The 22173-nt window shown below is 41.2% G+C and overlaps 1 protein-coding gene across 3 annotated transcripts; it reads right to left on the reverse strand.

Annotated features, from left to right (window-relative positions):
• Nucleotides 1-412: 412 nt before the first annotated feature.
• Nucleotides 413-21613, reverse strand: BTBD3 (BTB domain containing 3). 3 transcript variants are annotated; one of them, XM_053973672.1, is made up of 5 exons: nucleotides 21555-21613; nucleotides 9873-10137; nucleotides 9219-9309; nucleotides 8604-8722; nucleotides 413-4704 (listed from the first exon to the last, which is right to left on the reverse strand). In XM_053973672.1, exons 2-5 carry the CDS (start codon nucleotides 10013-10015, stop codon nucleotides 3672-3674), a joined length of 1386 nt encoding a protein of 461 aa, XP_053829647.1. In that variant the 5' UTR covers nucleotides 10016-10137; nucleotides 21555-21613; the 3' UTR covers nucleotides 413-3671. The 3 variants fall into 3 exon arrangements, with proteins under 3 accessions (XP_053829647.1, XP_053829648.1, XP_053829646.1); XM_053973673.1 differs by lacking the exon at nucleotides 21555-21613 and adding an exon at nucleotides 21277-21330; XM_053973671.1 differs by lacking the exon at nucleotides 21555-21613 and having other exon boundaries at nucleotides 9873-10445.
• Nucleotides 21614-22173: the final 560 nt, after the last annotated feature.

Consider the following 22173-nt stretch of genomic DNA (forward strand, 5'->3'; position numbering starts at 1 on the left):
AACCATGTCCTTTCTGATACATCAGAGACTGAAAAGCACGGCCTTTCCTGTGCCAACTGTCTTTTAGAATAAACAAAAGACCCTCCCCCTTCATCTCCACATGCTTAATAATATTAACAGAACATGAAAATATTAATGCTAGTAGACAAGGTCTTTCATAAGGTACATAAATGAATTCATTCACTCTAGCTCATTATCTTAATCATCAACCTTTTTACAGTGTAACTGATTAATATTTTCATTGTTCTTCTTTGATATTCCTTAGACTTTTGCTTCTTTGGGGATCAAAAGATCTCTGAATGCATAAGCTCAACAAATATTCTTGCACTACTGTATAACAATAGGAACTGTTAAAAGAGATAACTAAGTAAGGACTTTCACAGATCATGCTTCAAAGATACTGCAGGAAACAAACATTTAAGAATAATTTTTATTTTTATGTTTAACATGATTATACACATTCATGAGTCCAACAAGATCTGCACTGTGACATTAAAGATACAGTACAATGACATTCAACATGAGGTACTTAATATATTTATATATATCTGTTCCTTTATAAATAATGCTGTAAGCCTGCTAAGGTCAAACACCGCTTCAGCACAAATGGGTGCTGGGACCTGAAGTGAGCCAAGTTTATCACAACAAAAAAACAAAACCCAAAATAGTTCAGTGCAATAAGTGTGTAGAAATTAAAGAGTTTACTTAAATTCTATTTTAGATATGCAGAAAGTATATTACATTATACTCTCTTATCACAGATTCCTCTCACCAGCAAATCAAAGATACAAGTAGCAAAGACAGCGAGGAACAGTTTCGACAGAATCTGCAAGGTGATTTCTATCGACATTATGTTTATATTCCAGGCTGATATGGCTGATGCTTCCAAGATGTAAATCAATGTATTCAAGCTTGGGTGCTTCTGCTAAACCAACCAAATCCACATTCTGACACCTACTGAAGTGCCCTGATGTCCCAAGGTGAGTGGCACAGGCCACCTTCTTACATCCCAGTACTTGTTAGCATCACAGAGTGCTCAGAAGCAAGTTATGCTGTGAGCATCAAAATGTGTTCTGGGTGCCTTTGTTTAATCACCCACACTTGAAACCTTTCCCTGCTCCAGCTCCCAAAACTCAGAATGGATTCAGAGGAATTAAGCTAGAGGTTGCTTTCATCCTACTTCGTCAAAAAGACAAAAGAATCAAATTACAACAATAATTAAATAACAGCTCATTTTCTACATATTACAGCTACAGAGTATTCTGATCTCTGAACTTCTCTTCCAGCCAGCGAATGTAGCAGATATGTCACCTTTATTTGCAGATAAGTCAAAACAAATAATAAATTCAAAGTGAGAATCCAAGACTAGGTAAACCACTGCACTACTCTCTGACTTGTCCCACCAGCTGTGGCACATTTTTTTTACCAAACAAATCGGAATGCAGCTCGCTACCACAACTTGTCAATCTGCTTATCACTCTGAGTAATTACATCTGCATCAGCCACTTGTTGTACAAAAATTTAATCAGCTGATTAGCATCGTTCTCTGCTTTGAAATATATCTTAAATAAATGGATCTGCTGCTTAAGATGTTGGCTAAAGTAGATGACCGTTACCTCATCAAAATCTCAGATTCCTTTCTACGATCTCTTCAGCAACCCTTTCTCCACTCCATACCATTTACACTCTTGTCTATTTTCAGTTGTAGATCTAAATATAAGTAACTGCAGGTTTTTATAAATCTCTCCCTGGGAGTTTTCCACAGAGCATTCTGTTTAGATTTCACAAACAGTCTGGATTATGTACATCTGTTACAAAAACCAAAACATATTTCTATGTATTCTGAGGGTATTTACATTTCAGAAAGAGAGCTGCTTACACACACATGTATGTATGTATGTATACAAAACATTAAACGCTAAGATGGATGAAAGGCATAAATCCTGTGGAGTACATTTTTACCTGGCTCTCTTTTTATTACCTAGAGAGAAGATCTGGGCTTTGAGTACACTCCACTTTTCCTTACTGCAGATGGTATTTTGGACACTACAAAGATGTATTTTGGCACTTTCTGATGGCCAGGATTCCAGCCATCAAGCAACACTTAGAGTAAGAGTATTAAACTGGTAAAATAATATGAGAAAAAACATTTTTATTACAGAACTTACAAGTGAATTTAGGGTTATGCTACATTAATGTGTTGATATACCACAACATTAATCTTCAGCAGGTCTAAAGAATCATTTTGTTAAAAGGTACGCAACAAACAGAATCCATGTCAGAGGTGAAGCAAGATGCTTTACAATGGCCAGTGTAGCCTTTGAGGAACAACTGTTCCAGTGCAGTGATGAAGGATTTTCTCATGTTTCAATAATACCTGTAGTTCTTATTTATACTGGTTTCCTCTCCTCATACAAGGAGTATCCCTCATACTTTTGCAAAAATGATACTGACATGTAACTTCCTGGGGGAAAAAACTCAGGCAAGGAAAAGGTTCCAGACCACATAATCCTCTGATTGATGTGTAGCCATAAGCAATTGCAAGAGCTCCAACAATAACCTATTAGCGGAGACTTCCTCCCCCTCACTGCTATTGGATGGTATACACTAAGTGTAATATGACCACAGTTGGGATCTTCTGTCTTTTTCTAAATTTCAACTGGTAATAAAAAGAAAAAAAAATCTTGTATTACAGAAAAAAATCCAAGTCAAGATTGATACATTCTTTTGTTCCTCTAAAATTTGCCTCTACCATGTTTAGGAAGAAGAAAAAACCCAAACAAAACAAACAAAAAATTATCCTGCATCACATGATTGATATAAATTCCCATTTATTTAGCAAGGGTTCAAAGAAATGCCATTTAAAGAGCAGATCAACTCCAATGTAGCAAAACCTGGGTCATGGGAGTAGTTTCAAGAGCTGCATACACATGAATTTGAACGCATGCAAGTACTTCCTTGCCTTCAAGGTGGGATTCCTAGAAAATGAACTCCAAGGGTAACTTGCCAAGCTCACATCCCTTCCTCACTGTGAACATGTCCATGCACTGGGGATAAGGACAGTATGCCGTGGAGCTTCCTGAAAGATGCCTCCTTCTTCCCATCTTCCCCTGGAGCCATCCCGAACAGTTGGCTACAGGAGAATCTCATAGGATGAAGGTTTAAACTTGTGCTTTTTCTCCTTATAACTGAAGGACTTCTTCCAGCCCCCATGGTCAAAAGCAGCTTGGCTTACTGGAATCTCTAAAGTCTGCAGAGCAGACAGCAAAGAGAACTATAAAACAAGACTCTTCATTTTCTATCCCTACCTCCCCAATACAAGCAGGAAGCAGAAAATGGAGAAAGAAAAAACAGATCAATGAAGACAGTGTTTAGTGAGATACAAGATCTGGTGATTCACCAGTGCATCAATGAAAGGGTCGGCATCACCAGCAAACAGGCACCCCTCTTACAAAGCCTTTAAAACTTACTTGTTTCTAAGAGCTTCCAATTTAAATATTACACTTAATCACCAATGATGCTACAAGTATAGGAAACCAGGAACTTGCCCACAGCATTTAGTTACATATTCCCTGTACTGATCACATATCTGCAGATAAAAGCTAAGAATCAGTAGGCCTGAACCAGACAGGTTCTTCATAGCAAAATGCTTTGTATCCACACATTCACATTCAAGCGTAAAATATGAGTTCGGGAATTTGTCCTCCCTGTACCCCTGTGCCATTTGTACTGTCCGAGGAGCACTGAAACTGAACAGTCACCTTCCCACACTGAACTTCTGTCATTCCTTCTTGTCCAAAATAGCTGAGTTCATTACCATCCAGAATCACGCTTGCTGTGTAAAAGGTGTCAGGCTCAATCTGCACTGGATACTCAAACCACACAGGAAAAGTGTTACTAGAACCATCTGAGAAGTATTTACTTAAGTTCTGGCCCAGGATAACTCCTTGCCGCTTCAGTTCAATCTTAGCACTGTACTCTGCCGACCCACAGCTGGAGCCGTAGAGCCCAAAGCCAGCAATAAACACTCTCTTATCAACAGCAAACTGGATGCTATCACAGCGGCCCCGGTAGCGCCACTGGTTGCTGCGATAAGCGCAGGACTGGAAGCGGTGGCAGCGCTGAGGGACGAGGCCTTTGCGGGGCTTGCTGACAAACTGCAGCTCCGGCTTTTTGGCAGCTGTGTACCAGAGGAAGATGTCGTTGGTTTCGTTGAGAGTCAGGATCCCGGACTGAGCAGCGCCGTTGGCAAAGTCGTCGAGGGCCATGGTCGGGATGCGGATCAGGTAGAGAGCCTTGCCCAGCACCTTGCGCTTGTTCTCTATGGTGGCCGTCAGCTCTTGTCGCTGGCACTCCACTTCAGCCCAGTTCAGAGCTGCCTCAAAAACAACAATTTCTTTGGCATTCAGAGTCTCCCTTCGTAGAATGCTTTCAAGTGTCTGAAAATCAATGTCACAGAAGCCCTCAGACTTCAAAGCAAGCTCAGCTTGGGCATCAATCACTTCCCAGCAGCGCTGGGTCAGGTCAGGTTCCTCGAATAAGCAGCTCTGGGAGAGCAACACGCAGGCATTCTTTGCACTCAGACTTGTCTCGAGAAAGTTAACACAGGCACGGGCCAGGTGAGGGACAATGTACTTCTTGGCAGCATACAGAGTGGCCAGGACAGTGTCTGCGGCCAAATCGATCTCATCACAATAGATGTACCTGAAATAAAGCACACAGGTGTAATGCTGCTGCTTAATGCAACACCAGTTTGTCAACAACAAACACATACAAAATCATAAAAAAAGAATATTTAAATGACTCCACAGTAAAATCAAGCAGTGCTTTGGGGAGTATTGATTAGGCCCAGAAAGAAAGTACAAAAAAAATTCAGCACTTATGTTAAGACCATGGAAGAGAACAGGTTTAAATCTAAAGTGAATCAAACTTTCCATTTGGAGTGCATGCTATGAGACAATTGTTTAAAAACTGTGGCCCCTGCAGCTTTGTGCTCCTTCCATACAGGTCTTGGCTCCCAGGCGGGAGCTCCTGCAGGGCTGCCTCACTTGGCTACCACAGGAGTCTGGAACTTGTGTTATCAAGAGTCCTTGGACTGCATGTCCCCTGATGGTGAACCGTGGTTTACTGAGCTGTATGAACAAACACAGGAACAAGTTTGCAGAGAGTAACTAGGTAATCTAAGAAGAGAAATGCTATTCAAGTATATCAGGTGCTATCCATTTCTGTAACTACTGGATTGGGCTTTTTTCAGAGGTGGCTTTTTTGTTTGTTTTTTTCAAAGGGTTATGAAACATATCGGAAATTGAAGATTTTCAGGGTTTTAATGCTCACAACATCCTAACTCAACAAGCACAGCATTTTCACTCAGTCTCACTGCACAAGGATGAAAAAACCTTTATTGCTATGGCAGTGTGGTGGAAGAGATGAAGGTGAAATTCTATTTATGTGACTAAACTGCTGGGATTCATTGCTCAGAGAAATGAAGCATTGTACAGTTTGTTCTTTTCAATATCTCATACTTCAGGGCTCCATTTGCAGCTGGTGAATGCAATGTGCTAAAATCATGCCAAATGCAATTTCACTCTTCACAGGGATAAGCAAGACTTGATGGTTATGGCTGATAAAATTGTCTTCCTCCAGAAAGCTTAAGTTGTATGCAACCCTGTACTAATTAATTTTTTCTAGTTAGCAGGCTTCCCTACACAATGAGTTTTCTGCAGAACAGATGTGCCTATAAAGAGGAATTAGTGCCTACACTGATCTGATTATAGTTGTAAATAACTATTTGTATTTTTGCAGCTGTAAGATAGTATTCTCCATGCTGCACTTGGAAAACATGCACAGAGGAGATACTGCTCCAGCAATATAAAATCTAAGAGGTTACAGAGAAAAAAGAAAACTTACATAGAGCCAAGCTTATTTTTAGTGTTTAAGTACTTGGTTTTAGCCTATTTTTGAAACCAAAGAACCCATCTGTATATCAATGGTTACAGGTTCAGCTCCTTTACTGCCCCAAAAAAATTCCATTTTCAATTGATTTGTTTTTATGATTCTCCTCATTGCTCTCCTACTCTTTCTTCCCTTCTATTACTTCTCTTTGCCTGCTAGTACAACAGAGAATACTGACATCTGTTTTAAATTGAAATAGTTCAAGAGTTGCTATTTTAATATTCCTGAAAATAAAGAACTAATATCACTGATGTACAGCAGACACAGCACAGATCGACTGTCAGCAATATTCCACACCTCTTACTCTGCCAGTGCACCTCAGCTCTGGTTTGCAATTACTGATATTTCGGTTTCACCCTGTTCTCAAACACAGGATTCTGTCAGACCAGAGGGTTTGATGGTTTAGTAACACATTCAGCCTGGGATAAGATGAGATCACAGTTCTAACTTGAACAGTCAAGACTGAGATAAGATATAATACATTAATGCACCAATTCAGTTTGGCAGCTAGACTATACATTTAACCCTGTTTGTAAAACTGTAGAGAACAGTCAAAGCAGTTTTACTGGAAGAATAACTAATGTCTACCCGTCATAGTATTTCCTATATTACACCTGGCAATAGCTTGTTTGTTGTCAGAATGCCCACTGTGTACTAAACACAAAAAATATTTATGCTATCAGGATTCATTGGCCCCAGGGGAAAACAAACCAAACTTCTTGAGCAAGATGTCACAACCAAAAAACCAAAGCTAAATATATTTTCTGACAAAGTTTATGATGCAGAAAGAAGCCAGTGAAGGAGAGGCTGCTTTGGCATGGCTAAAGTCTTTCTCTCTGTAGCAAAATAGCCTTGCCGTCCATGACTCACAGCAGTTGCAGGAAACACTCTCAGGGATGGTTTCCCAGAGTGAGAGGAGTGAAGAGGACAGTGGCTCCCCCTAAGCTCCACATGCAGTGGATCCTGTGATTAAGGGACACTGCACTGCTGAGCAACATCCCTGTGCCTTCCCTGCACCACCATGGCTGCACCATCCCGGTGTTGCAGACACGGGGCCACTCTGCAGCCTCAGACACACTGCATCAGGGAAGACAGCACTGGCAAGGTTACCTCAACAGCCACACAGACCACAAACTTTTTCTTGTCTTTACAGTTTTTCCAGAAAAAGCTGAGAAGGTGAAGAATCCCATAGTTCTGGCCATGCTCTCATAGATAGTTTCCTAAATTGCCATGGGCTAAATAATATGCCAAGACCTAGATGTCAGTATTAATACTCTTTTCTAGGCTTGCTTTCTGCACACATTTCTTAATGATAAATTCAGAAAGCATTCAGTTTTTATACAGCACATCATGTTTAGCCACAGTGAAATAGATTTGCTGTTCAAAAAGAAAGAGGGGCTGGAAGAACCCAAGTATCTTGTATTTGTGATTTGTAAAATTCAGCATGAAAGTGGGAGTCTGAGCTCTGCCACAAAATCAAAAAGGCCCAAAGCAAAGATCCATAACACATCTCCCTACCTAATGTCACATCTTAACTTTATATTCCATGTCTACAGAATATCTGTGGAGCTCTTCTGGCAATTACCTATATTTGCACAGAACGTTCCTGATGTTGATGATAATCTATAAGAACTCTATATGCAACTTTGAATGTTCATCTATGATGCCAGTGAAATGTTAAAAAATGAAAAAGAAACTCTTCTGTAATCACAAGTTAATCAAAACAATCTATGAAAAACAATAAATTACTAGCTAGTGATTATATCATTACTTGCAAGAAAGCCTGCAGCATATTAAAAGGATCACTATCAGATACTGATGTTTTTTTTCTACAGGAAAGCAACAGCATTGATTTCAGTTGAAGGAAAAAAACCAAAAACTCAAAGCCATATCATTTCTGTGATAGGGCATTTCTCAACAATCAGAGTTTATACATACATTTAAGGACAATTCAGCAGGGAAGCTGCTTCATTATGCCCATTTAGGAAAAGAGAACATTTCTTACGCAGTTTGCAAGAAGAAAAATAATGATCATGTAAACAGACTCGTTTTCCTTGTTAGATAAAACCCCCTATTCATGTAAGCAGCCTTTTTATCACTTTTCAAATACATCAATATGATACATAAGGAAAAAAATATTTTTCAGAGGCTATACTGAATAACTTAGGGTCATTTTTCTAAGACAAGACCTGCGTACTGCAGGTTTATAAATGAGCTGTAATGATGTCAATCTACAAACCTAGGAATTTACTGGGTCTGAGGGGGCTTTGTACATGCATTTTTAACTTTCCTCTATGCTTGCAAAGTAGAAGAGTTGGTTTGGGGTTTTTTGTTACAGCTGACAAATCTTTTTAGTAACTCCATTCCTTTGTGTAACATATAGTGACAAATCAGATCGATAGGCATTACAGTACACAATGCACCCAAAGATCCCCTGTCAAAGTCATTATTTACAACTGCCTACATTAGTCTAATATGTGTGTGCCTGGAAGTACAGGGGAGAGCAAAATTAGGTGAAAGTTTAAAACACAAAAAGAGGAATATTTCAAGCGACTCCTTTCTTTCTGTTTATATGCAACTTCAGCTATGACATTGGCAGCGTATGTATACATCAGAAAGGAACACGTATCCAGCAGATGAATGATGCTTACTTCAGCATGGCAAGAAAAGCAGCAGGCTCAACATCTGGTATACGGATTTCATCTTTGTCCTCAGCAAGCTCTCCATAAAACATTGCATGGAATACAGAGCTCCCAACAGCCAGGACATACTGTTGAGAAAGGAAATCTTATTTCATGCTTTGAACTGAAAACACTGCCAACACAAACAATGTGGGAGAGCCACTCTGAGCATACTGGGCTGCACTGACAGGCTCTACAGATACACTTCAGTAAGAAATGAAGTCCAAGTGAAGAACAAGTTACACGTTTTCCTTGTATTTTACTCTCCTGGGCATAGATGCATTAGCTACTGGAAAACGCTCACCTCCCCACAGAAGTTAATTATTTCTAGGAAATCTCAAGAGCAGTATTAATCAACAGCACAAAGCAGTATTCCTAACTTTACTGCCTTAGCCCAACAAATGTGCTGTTCAACCAAAAACACAAAGAAAAGCCAGGGAGAGATTATCCCACTGCATGTGGCCTTTCCAAACACAGACTGCTGCCTGTCCCAGAAGAGCTGAGCCTCCCACGCTCTGTCCCGCTGTAACTGTGGGAGCTCTCTCTGGTCTCCCCGCCCAAGCCGATCATGCAGCTGTTGCTTACTTTGTGTCCTGGCAGCCGCTGGGTCCCACCTGGTGGCCCGACCACAAAATGAACATCTGCCATCAAGTCATTGTTGAACATCACGGCATTTCTACAAACAGAGGTAGCATGTTAATTTGTGGCACCCAGGAACTCTCTCTGCATGTCCCAGACCCAAGAAATTTGATTTTTTAACAACTTCAAGTTGCTTGTTAGCAAAAAGAAGCAGGTCATGCTTTGCTTCCAGCTACTTTACACATCATTGCACAAATTTTCTCTCACCAGAGAAAATACTAAGGAGGTAAAAGTGTTTTTTGGTGTGTGCAGGTGCAATAAAATAAACCCCCAAACTTCTGAGAACTTCCAAAGAAGTGGAAATCAAAGTCCAGGGCATTTATCACTGAAAAACCCCACTGAGGTCTAAAAGGAAATCTTCATGTGTATGCTGCAGCTTTCAGCAACATTTTTATTAACTCAAACAGATGCTTTGACTGGAAAAGAGTTATTAAAATATTTTTCCATTATAAAAATTCTTATTTCCCACACACACATACAGGGACAAAAAAAACCCAAATAAAATATAACCATGTTTTCTTCAGCAAATAAATGCATTCGGGACATTTTGCTACTTTTCACCTCTCCATTCAAACACCAAAAAAACCGCCCTGAACTTACCTCTCTCTGATGGTTGGATAAAGTCCTTGCCAATTAGGTGCAGGAATAGTGTTGTTGTTATTGAGATTTTGCTGATGGTACTGCTGGACAGCAGCTGTATTAGTATTAGCTGGTTTCTTTCGGGGAAAAATATCAGCAGCCATCTTCTTCTTCTTTTTGGTCTTCAAGGTAATGATTTCATAGCAAACTGGAGGCAATTTGCTGTTGCTACTGCTACTGCTATTTCCTTTCTTAGAGCTCTTCTTAGATCTGCTCTTGACCGTCTCTGGAAGCATCAAGAAGAAGGTGAGACATTTCATGTTCTTTCCTTTCTCATCTACCATCAGTATATCTGTGTGTAAAGACCGACAGCCTAACTAGCTAGGAACATTTAGGAATGCATGTGGAAGCTGTAACACCAAAAGCAGCAGAGATGAGAGTCTGCTTCTTTTCCAGCAAGACAAGGTGACCTTTCCAGCACCCAGAGTAGGAAACTGAGTTTAAGTTTGATCCAGTACTTGAATCGTTAAATACATCCCCATCATTCCTGCCAGCTTGCTTTCTTTCTTTCCAGCTTTCCCGATCAGGAACGGCGTGGCAGCGCTACAGCCCGGGCAGAGGGCAGGAGGAGCGCACGGTGGCAGTGCCAGGCTGCCGGCGAGCCCAAGTTGTGCGGGAAGGGCTGGGAGCGGAGCAGGACTGGCAGCCGTGCGGCCGGAGCTGGCAGCGCGGAGCCAATGGCTGCAGCCACCGAGCGCGATTGGGCTCGCACACAGTGACACCTATTGTAGCCTGCGCGCTCCCACGTTAAAGCCACAGCAGCGCTCCCGCAGCTCCCACGCAGCCGGCGGCAAGGATGGAATCAATGGCACACGCGGCTGCGTAAGTGCTCGGCTGGCCGGGAGTGCGTGAGTGTTTCTCTTGCGTGTGCGTGCTGTGTGTGTGAGCTCTCCTCGGTGCCGCTTCAATTTTCATAGGCGAAGCAGTAAGAAGTTGAAATTAGGTAGAAAGATCCGAGTCTATTGCCGTGGGAGCTATTTCCACGGGCATTCGATATTAGCACAGCTTCCTTTGCCTCTAGCATTCCCACAAATCCCTCCTGTAAGAGCTGTTCAGCCAGTGTGCGACAGCTATCAGAACCGAATTAAAGCAATCAAGCAGCAGCATAGGCAGCGATGCAGCCAAACAATCCCTTTCAGCGCAGCTTCTACTCCAGTGTAACATGAACAGGGATGAGGTCACAGCTTCAGCTTTAACTCCTTCTGTTTCCAGATAGCATAACAGCCTTTGACAGGGGTCCCAAATCACTAAGCAGTGCTAATTAAGCCAGCTTACACCAGACATGGCTACACCATATCAGAAGAAAACTTCTAGATGTGTAATCAGATTGAAGCAAACCAGACTGAATATATTTAATCAGTATTTCAAAGCATTAAATAAAAGGGTCTGAATTATTTAGAGAGTCTCAGGCAAAAATCACTCGTTGAGATGCAAACAGTCCGATTTTATTCACAAATACTTTTGAAATAAACAGGATATAAGCTATGCCAACCAAACAATTTAAATAGGAAATAAGTCTATTTGTTAGTCATTAGTTTACTCAGAACTTAAATTTAGATCAGATTTCTTTAATAGCAGGTCAAGTGTATAGGAAAAACCACCAAGTAAGCATAGCCATTTAAAAACAAAAGCAGGGAAATAAAAAATACTTGGTATGAAGTATCAACATATCATACCTTAAAATACTAAACATGTTAAAATACTGGGGAGCAGATAGTTAAAATATGATTTCATAATTACTTTCAGTTTTAAAGAAAAAACCCTCTGCTTTCAAAGCTAATTTAGTTACATTTTGCCTTAATTAGTTTTGCTGGACAAGATACAGCAGGGAAATTAAAGTGATAAAAGGTTGGTGAAGAAATCTTGTTGAAGCCCCTGACAAATCTGCCACTGACTCAAACAGAAATATTACTCAGGCTATTTATTCAATCTCCATCCCAACTGCTTGAATCACAGCTGGGCTGTGTAACACACACTCAGAATGTCTTTAACCTGAGAATATGCCGTTATTTCAAAGATTACCATGTCTCCTTGGGAGATGCTTCACACCAAGCACTCACTGCACGCCCCAGCCATCTGGAGGCTTAGCAGCAGTGCTTGGGGATGATGCCATTCCCAGACACATCTGTCCTCTCTGTCTGAAGGCACTGCTTATGGAAGGGGGAAACCAAGGGAGACGTGTCCATGCCTTAGCTGCTACATTTCACAATTCAACATCTTATTGCAAAATCTCCTTGAGTGCTGCTTTAAAGGAAGATGGTGGGTTATGTGTGAAAGGCAGAGACACGTTCCTAAATACATTGAGGGGAGGTTATGTAACTAAGAAATTATTTCTAGCAACCTTTTCTTTCTCCTCCACACATTTTGTTTTTTATCTGCAATAGACTGATTAGAAAGGGAAACTAAAAACCTAAACCATATTGAACTGTAGAGAGGGAAAAGAAGGGGTAAAGGAGAAGAAACTCATCCCACAGATGGGATCTTCTAACTGCTCACAGCTGAGTTTATAAAAGGAACACAGCAGGTATTCTCAGCACAGAATTTGAGTTTGTTGAGTTTGTGTAAGTTTTTCTTCCCTCTCCTTATGTAAATTGCCAGCCCTTCCAATTACAACAATAACCCTTTTGCCACTGCACAGGACAAACACTTCAAAAGGAAGAAATCTTTAAAAAACCTCTTAAAGATACAGAAAACCATAGACTCCAGAAAATCTGGTTCTCAGCATTGCAGTTGGCAGAAGGCAAAAGACAGGAGCGTTTGGGAGATTTGACTGTCATTCCACAAATCCATTTTATAGACTCCCAGAGTATATATAAATCAAGGTCTTGGCATATTTCTTCAAACCAGTGACCATGACAAATCCAAAGATTTTACACACACACCACATAAGGTCACTGTGAGGCTACAGGAGATAAAGAGAATGAACAACAGACTGACCAGTTAACTCCATGTGGGAAAGACACATTGTCAAACGTGAATCCACAGAAATCCACCAACCTTTAAGTTCTGGAGAATACCACACATGCACAGCACATTGTGCTTTCTGGGAAAGGAAAGGAGAGAGAAGCTGCAGCTGAAGCATGTTCTGCCTGAACTCAGAAGTCAAACAGACCCCATTAGACAAGAAGTATCTGCACAACAGGATAAAAAATCAAGCCCAGTAAATAAAAAGCCATCTTTGCCTGCTCTTAAGCCACCCACCAAAACCCAGTCTACTCTAACTAGAAAATAGCACAGATTCCAGAACAGAATCTAAATAGATTTAGATTTTCATAGAATTCCTGTGAAAAACTACAAACCTCTTACAGGTTCATACCACCTTCCACTGCACTTCATCACCTCAGGAACTAAGTATCATAAACTACTCATTAGATGGATGTGAAACAGGAAGAAAAAAACCCAAAAAATTAGTGCTATTCTCTGTAGGTACAGAGTTTGTGGTAACTGGGAGTGGGGCTGTGGCTGAGCCTCATCCCCAATAGGCTACAGCTGTGAAAAGCAAGCAAACAGCATTGAAAACAATGAGCCATGGAGTGCCCAGGTGCACTGACCAATCACCAAAGGGAACAGAGGGCACACAGGTGCAATGCATGAACATGAGGGGTATAAAAGGTTGGGCTAAAGAACAAGAAAGGCAGATACTTACAGCTTTCTGCTGTGATATGATGTTACTCTGTATGGGCAGATGCCTGATGCCCTCTGATGTGTATGGGTTGAAGCCTTCTGATACGATATGGTGATACTCTGTATTGTGGCTGTCTGGACTGCTGCATGTGCTGTGGCATATACTGCGACAATTCTCACTCTCTATTCTTTCTGTTTTTGCAGCAGCTTTCATTTCCTTTCATACAATGGTGTTTTGTTTTTTACTATACAAATACTGTTAATAAATTTAGAAATCAATACACTGGCAGTCAGTAAAAACAAGCCATGAACTACTGCCTGTTGAAAGAGCAGGCAAAATCCCCAGTTTAGATCAGTCTGTCTCCAACAAGAGGATCAAGGAAGGTCACCTTCTCTGACCCATAGATCTATCTGTTGCTGAAATCTTATTACAATGTGCTCCTAATCTTCTTCAGCAAGTATCATTTTTCTTCATTAATTATATATTAACAGAACTAAACTTGCTATATACAACTGAGAAAAAGGGAAATGCAGTTCTTCAAAGGCACATTAATTTTTATTTTACAAGCAAAGTAGTCATATCAGAAATATTTCAAGTTAAAGAATATAGGAAATTCCATGCTTAAATCTTTATGCTGTCCTAATGGGTATTCAAAATGCCAGAAGAATTAAGCAAAACACTATATTCCCAGTCTGAGATACTACACATCAAGTTACATGCCCCTTCCAAAACATTAGGAGCAGGTTAGAAGCCCTTGGAAATCAGTTCCTGACTAAACATTGTGAACTGAAGCAGCAATTTTGCTGTTCAAACCCAAGTGTGTGCAACACACCTGCCATCCCAGCTTATTTATCCCTTAATAACATAATATACTTTGTGCAGCACAGGAGTCACAGTACAGCCCAGCTCTCAGCACAACTTTTAATGTTACTACTATATTACTACTACACTATATTAATAATATTATTACAACTTTTAATGTTACTACTATAATTATGCCTTTCTAAAGGTAACTTCCAATTGGGAAATCAGTTTAATTTCCAGACCTGATGGGAGTATTCTTCCTTATATTTCATCAATTTCTCCTGCTGCAACAGCAGGGATACCAAAGATTTTCTATCTTTTTTCTCCTTCTAATAAGCTGAGTTTTTGTACATCTCTCATTTACAGGCCTGTTCCTCATGTAGTAATATGACCTACACAATTCTATAAAGAAAAAAAATTTTCATTAAAATTCACAATTGTTTATTACAACCACATCATGAATAAGGAAAAGAATTCTTAGTAAGTAGTGAGGAAATGCATACATTTCTTTTTCTGTAGAATTGCCAAATGTCTTCTTTGGCAGTTACTACGCCTATGCAGTATTAACATTGTTTAAATCCTGAATTTCCCCCTACAAGGAAACAAATTTCAAATTACATATCTTGATTAACCAAAATAATACACAATGTTACTGTTTAACAAATCTACCTGTCTGTCCACTGCTAGCTTTCACTGAATTTAACTTCAAGCACTGATTTTAAAATGGAATATACATGTTCAAAAACTAACTAAACCAACAGAAAACCTCAATAAACCAAACCCACACAGCTGTGGTGCCTTCTTCTGTTTACCTCTCTATGAATTATTTAGTCACTTGGAAGAGTCCTTCCCAATCACCATTCCAGCCCTTCTGTTTGTAAAAACAAATTTGGAAAGGGCACTGATAGCTCTACCCTTCATTTCCTCAAGTAAAAAAATGCATTGCAGTGGACAAAAACTTCCAGTCTCCTCTCTCCTAAGTTTCTTATTGGCAGCACTGGAAGAAACCAAGATGGCATCTTCTGTTGGCTGCATGGAAAAGCTGGCAATGATGTCTTAGTCAAGTCTTGTATAGAAAAAAAAAAAAAAAAAAAAAGGCAACCAAAAGCAGGAAGAAAGATGGGCAAAATTGTAAAGACTCTCAAAGAAGCCAAAATAGATGCTAAAAAAAGCAATTACATCCCAGAATAGCAAAGAGCTGTGAAAGAGTAGAATAGTATCAGAGTAGAATTGCATCTTGAACCAAGACTAGAAGCTTCAAAACAAAGTCAAAAATAGTTAAATACTATTTTTCTATAGAACTCATGCTACGCTAGCAACATACTTGTTACCAAATATTCTTAACTGCTTAGTGTTTATGAGGATTTAAATACTTTGCATAACATTATCCACTAAGACAGCTTTTACTTTTTCTTCCTAAATGCCCTTAATGCTTCAAAGAAAACAAAAGCAGAAAGTCCCGAGCAGCCTAGTCAAAAGGTAAACACCAACTTAAATAAAATAGAAACCTAAAGAATTAATATTCACAACTACTTTTTACTCCTGTAGTATTTCCTAGCATACAGCTGTTACATGGTATTTGTTCTAGTCTCTCTACCAAAGCAGCCTTTCCATTAAATCTTTTTAATATGTCATTAAGCAATATCCATTTTGAGACAAAGCAATCACAACAAAATATATAACATTAATATCTACTCCTATGTTTACTTGCAAATAAATGTGCACTTTCTTTGTATGGATTTCAAGTCACTTTCCATGAGCCTGTTCCTACCTCAACTGCAACATCTCCTATTCTCATTTTTTCCTGTTACCTTTCTTGCTTAGCTGCTTGAAGCCTGCAATTTAACTTCGGTGAGAGGTTGAACAACTTAATATTTATGTTCCAAACACTTTGCTATGCTTGGTCTTTTTCTTTAAAGGTTTTGTTCCTTGATGGACAAAAATAACGTATCAGAGTGAGAAAAAAAAGTTCAAAATTTTCTTATATTGTCATTCTGATTTGAAGACCATGCCTGCTGCAGGAATGATAGTCCATATAAACCACAACTGTGGCAAGGAAGGCCTACATTTAGACAACCTGCAGTGAACAATATACTTGATCCCATTACAGTAAATTACCCCACAGACATTCTCTTCTGGGCATATGGTACAAAATAATGTCAAATGCTTCATTACAATATAAAATATATTATTTGACAAACCTGCTAAGAGATATTCCCCAATATCATAGTTTGGGAGCTGCAGGAAGAAAATAGAGCAAAATTTGCAATGCATTCTATGTGCAGTAACTTGTTTATTGATAGTTCAAAGTAAAACAAAGAATTGTAAATGAACTCCATGAAGAGAAAACCTGCAACCACAAAATGATAATTCAGTTCAAGGTTACAGGAGATAAACTGTTTTGCTACTAATTTAAAAGAGACAAGTTATGCATTTGTTCCCCATCGTGGCTACTCAAGCTTGTCCATTTCATTTCACGTAGAGCTTTGCTCTGGACAGTCTGTGGGGTCAAAAAATAACTTCTTTCTTAGTGGCTTTATTTATTTATTTATAAACATGATATTGCAAACCTCAAAGCACTCAACCCTTTTCCTAAGGCAAAGGTCAACTTTAATTCTACTGTGCCTCTTACCAAAACTGACTGACAAAGGAAAGCTCAGATAGCTCAGGAAATTGGTAATGAGATACAGTGGTTTTCATCTCTGGGTCACTAATTCTAAATTGACTAAGGTCAACAGTAATCAAAAGTCATTAGCATTTCATGATCTTTCAGTGCCCTATGAGAAGGAAGCAAGTGATCTTAGCACACTTCAGAAAAACCACCACTACAATCAGCACTCACATGATGCCTGCTTCAAGGTAGAGGTTGGATCAGATGACTACAGACAGAACTTCCAATCTTGCAGACAGATCTCACCTCTGTAGACAAACCTTTTACCAATTTTAACTTGGCTCACAAACCATTATTTTCAATGGTTAAATTAATACAGGAATAGTTAAATTAATATGGGTTCTCTAAAGGGCATGCTGTAAGCTGCCTGGTCCTGCTCCTGCTCCTTCACATCAGCAGCTCCCAAATGTGTTTGTTCCCCTGCACACAGTAAGTCTGAAGAATGCAAATGCAAACAGGCACTTCCTCAGAGAGGAAGGTTCTCACTTGTGAGAACCAATGGCATCAAAAGTAACTACTCCATAAGTATCCACAGAGGAACCGCACCACAGTTAATTATGCTAGTGTATAGCTCAAGGACTACATTTTTCATGTGCAGGTAACCTACATTCACCACATCACACCATTGTGTTGAAGCTCCCGGTGGGACAGAAGGGAGGAGAGGATATTGCTACGGTGCACAACCACACCTGCTCTGTGGCCTGCACACTTCCGTCACCTGGGACTGTCATGGCAACAGCACCTTCAACAAGGGTAAGGAAAACAAAAGGGACTTTTGGAAAGCTTAGGTAGGTGTTGTAATGTATGGGTCTATAATGGAAAACCACATTGTGCCAATCTGTAGTTTTACATCTAGGCAAGGTTAGCGAACATGCGGCTTAAGAACCCCACAGCAGATGAACAACCTGTGTGTTCACAGCAGCAGAGCATCACAGCTGGCAGCATTCAGTGTGTTAAATAGGAAAAGTCTGGTACAGCGTCTTGTTCCCACTGCATTTGAAATTACAGAAGAGGAAAATCATGACAGTGAAAGAGGAACAGGTCAGTACACTGGCAAACCAAGCCTTTGATAAGAAATGCATTCTCAGCCACAGCGGCTCGCGCTTCTCAAAAGTGAGAATTAAAACCAATGAGTAACAACTCTAGCAGTAATTTTACAATTGTCTACTAACCCCAATTTTTAGATATGAGAGACTGATTGCTGCTAACCTGAGCCTAATCCAAATAGTTCAAGGAATGGAACAGGCATGACATCCATTAAACTGCACTGTCCTGAATGACCCTCCCTTTGCCAAACATTAGAAGCTGTGTATCTTGTTACTTGCCCTTAACTGATTCCAGACTCTTCCAACACACACAGCCTCTGTTTGAATCCACAGGGAAATAAAGATGTTCCCAAATTTTTCTCCTATTCACTGCTTGAGAAAATCAGATTTATTTTCCTATGCTGCACATAGTTCAGTCACACTTGCCTTCCTTAGTAGTCAGTTATGCTTCAGTATTTCCATCAGTTTCTCCTCTTTACAAGTGAATGGCAGCTACTGCACCATCATGAATTTTCAAGAAAAAACACATACATACTCCTCAAATTCAGGTTTCAGAATATATTTTTGTGCCTTAAGATGTATTTGTCTATCAATGTTAGGATATCTTAAATGTTCTTCTTCACAGTCACTCTGTGACACATCAGAACTGCAGTAGAGAAAAACTAAGGAAGGGGCAAGTAATCAAACAGAACAGCATAATTAAGGAACTGTAGAAGATAAACATAAATACCAATTAGTTTTATGTATTATGAACTTCTGTATAGTATGAAAACCTTTACTTTTCCTGGGTATACATGGGGTAGTATCACTTTGGTCTCGTAGAAGTGTAAAGGCAAAAGGCAAAGAGCTCTAAGGAATCCTCACACCTCTCAGACAAGCAAGCATGCCACCTGCCTGAAGGACTGCTTTAATTTCATACTCTCAGAAAACCCTTGCAACCGAGCAGAGACAGGACAGCTCTAATTCCAGAGAATGTACTTTTTAAAGAAAATTGCTCCTTTAAATTGCTTTGGATATGAAGAGGAGAAAGTGTAGCTAGGGTGGTTATGGAGTGTAACCTGTTACATAAGTATCCCATCACAGAAGGATGTTATCAACAAGTCATTCAGCCTGGTATTGAAGTGGTACATGATCCTCTAGTGAAATATTTTTTCAGGATATCAGGTAATCTTAGGGTACAGGGCTGGACAAGGTAATGTCTCTAGATACCTTCCAAATCTGTTTGTTGCCGGTCTTCACCCCACACAGCCAGGACAGACACCAGATACTCACAGACTGCCAACCAGCTCCCCAGTGTTTTAAAATGCAAACACTTTCTAGATGTTGGACTGGCCTAGTTTTCACAGCAGCTTGCTGAGATATCAAACTCAGAGAGGGCAGCAGGATCAGAAAACAGATAGCCAGGACCCAAAAATGGGAAGTTTGCAAATTTGAATGCAATGATGTCATACTAAAGCCTCCCCTCTCAGGTTCCTGACACACACATAAAAAGTGCTTTTGTAACCAAGGTAGGGGATTGGAATTCAACCGAATGGCAGAAAACACAACCTTTAACAACTTCCACCATAAAAAGCTTGTAATCTTATCCTTCCAAGATTCCCATCTCTTATATCCCTCTTTTGCTGCATCTATCAGCCCTTTGAGATAGAAAATGCTGCTTTATCACTCTTTAAGTGCCTCACAAAACAGAGGTTCCACACCAGCTTAGGTACCTGAACATTTGTAAAACAGAACAACAGCCAGCCAAGTCCAGAGAGTTACCAGAGGCAGTATCGCAGCAGAATCATTTTGAATTATCAGAGAAAGCTAATGCTGGGCATAAACAATATTCTGCTGCAAAACTTATTTGCACAAGTTTCTACAACAGGTGATCTAAATTTCTTCTGACAACATAACACATGGCCTATCATCATCAGACCTCTGTTTTAAGTGAGCCTACCCTGGGACTGCTGCTTTCATTGCAACTGTTTGGTAAATTTAGGAAAAAAAAAATTGCTCACAAACTCTAACAAGCAAGTGGCTAAAACATAAAAATTATTGTTGCTATTTGCATTTTTTCCCCCCGGCCTTAAAGGGCAAGCTAAATGAATCCCACGTTGCTTCTGGAAGGTGTTTCCTCTGGGGCAGAGCTCAGCCCTGGCAGGGGACTGGCAGGGAAACACAAGGGAAATTATTGTGCAGTTAGCTGCAGTGTACTTACTGTGAGGGATTTAAAACGAAAAAAAAAAAAAGTAAGTACTACAGTTGACATTCAACTTTGGCAATCCTGCAGAACTTAGTTCAAATGATGGCCATAAGAGATTCGATTTGCAAAGCTACACTACCCAGTAAACCCCAGATACTGGGCACTGTGACATCCTGCACATACATTCTGTAGGAGATGGTGAGACCAGTTCTCTCCCCCTAAAATAAAAGCTATTTTGAGCCTAACTCTGGCATAAAAGTTTAAGAAATGCCAAATAAAGTATTGTACACCTATAACCCAGCACCATCTCTCTACAAAAAAAAATAATAAAAAAAAAACAGAGCACAGATTAAAATTTAACACACATATCACGTGCTGAAAACAAAGTACTGTAAAGACTAACTACAAGGCAAAAAATCCGCACCAGCATTTCTCAGATGAGACAACCTGTTGAATTAGGCATGTTATTAACCACACTTTAGGAACACGTAGGTATCTTAACTTCAATCCAAACTTTTCCTCGAACTCACAACAACCCACTCCTCTCTCCTGTTTTAAAATGCTTCAGCGCTCAGCAAACACTACAACGAACTGAATTTATAAACCTCGAAGTTCACAGGTGGCTTTCTCCAAACAAACAGGAAAATGGTGAATTGTAAAGGCGTGGGCCCTTAGGTGAAACTAGCTAATCTTCAGAGACAGGTACATCAAGAAGTTCGGCCAACAGCGTGGGGAAGGGAGGACGTATTTATGCCAAACCGGATGCAACTATTAATTGTTCCTCCGGGAAGGTTACCGAATTAATGCTTAAAGTACTTCTTTTACAAAAGAAGCTTTACTTTAAGCAGGAGAAAAGCCCCAAAGCCCAACTTTTGGGCTGCCTCCCGGTGGAGGCTCCAGCCTGGGCACAGCCGGGTCCCGGGGCTCCTCCCGAGCCTGCTCCATGGGGTCACCGCCGGCACCGCCGCGAACCCACCCCGCCGCTACACAAAGGGGGACCGAGGGGACACCGACACCCGCCTGCGGACACGCACCGCGACCAGAACCAGGCAAAGGCCGTGCCCGGGGGGCTCTTTGTGCGACAGAACCAGGCGGCCCCTCACCCCTCACCGACGGCCCACGCTCCGTGGCGCTGCCGGCTCTCAGGTGCGGCCGCTCCGCCCCGCCCCGCCCCTCACGGCGGCGCCTCCGCGGGGCGCGGGGAGCCCATTCCCCGCCGGCACGGCCGCAGCCCGGGAGCGGAGCGGGATCGGCCGCCACATCCCGGCGGGGCGCGGGCGGCCCCGCGCGCCGCCCCCCACCCCGCACTGACCTGAGGGCGCTGCCGGGGCGGCGCGCGCGGCCCCTCCTCGCACCGGCGCGCGCGCGCGCGGCCCCGCCCCGCAGGAGCGCGAGCGGCCCAGGCCCCGCCCCCCCGGCCCCGCCCCGCCCCGCCGCGCGCGGCCCCTTCGGGAGGGAGCTCCGCCCCCCAGGGGCGGCGCCGCGGGGCGTGAGGGAGCGGGGCCGCCCCCGCTTCCACCGCGGCCGCCCGGCGGAGACGCTTTGCAAATGCCCCTTCTGTTGCATCAGCCTGCTGCATATTCATAAACAGCTATACATGTTACAACTTCTCCTCAAACTAGTTTACATGTTCCAGGAACTGTTTAGCATAGCTCCTCGCCGGGTCCACCTCTTTAGAGGATGCGTATTTGTCGGCCGTGATTTTAGTCCTTTCTTGTTATCACCTCCAGTTTGGGCTTCGGTCTGTATTTTCTACAGACAGTGGGTGCTGATAATTGGCATGTCAGTAGCAGGGGTCTTCATCATGTGACTGTCATCCCAACCAAGCAGGCATTTTAACACAAGCATACTGTATCAGTTATTTCACTAATACGTCTAAGTGCAGTGAACAACAGAAATTAAAAACCCTGTGTCTTTATAGCAAAGTTACT

The sequence above is a fragment of the Vidua macroura genome, chromosome 3 (assembly GCF_024509145.1).
Source record: "Vidua macroura isolate BioBank_ID:100142 chromosome 3, ASM2450914v1, whole genome shotgun sequence".
Lineage (NCBI taxonomy): Eukaryota > Metazoa > Chordata > Aves > Passeriformes > Viduidae > Vidua > Vidua macroura.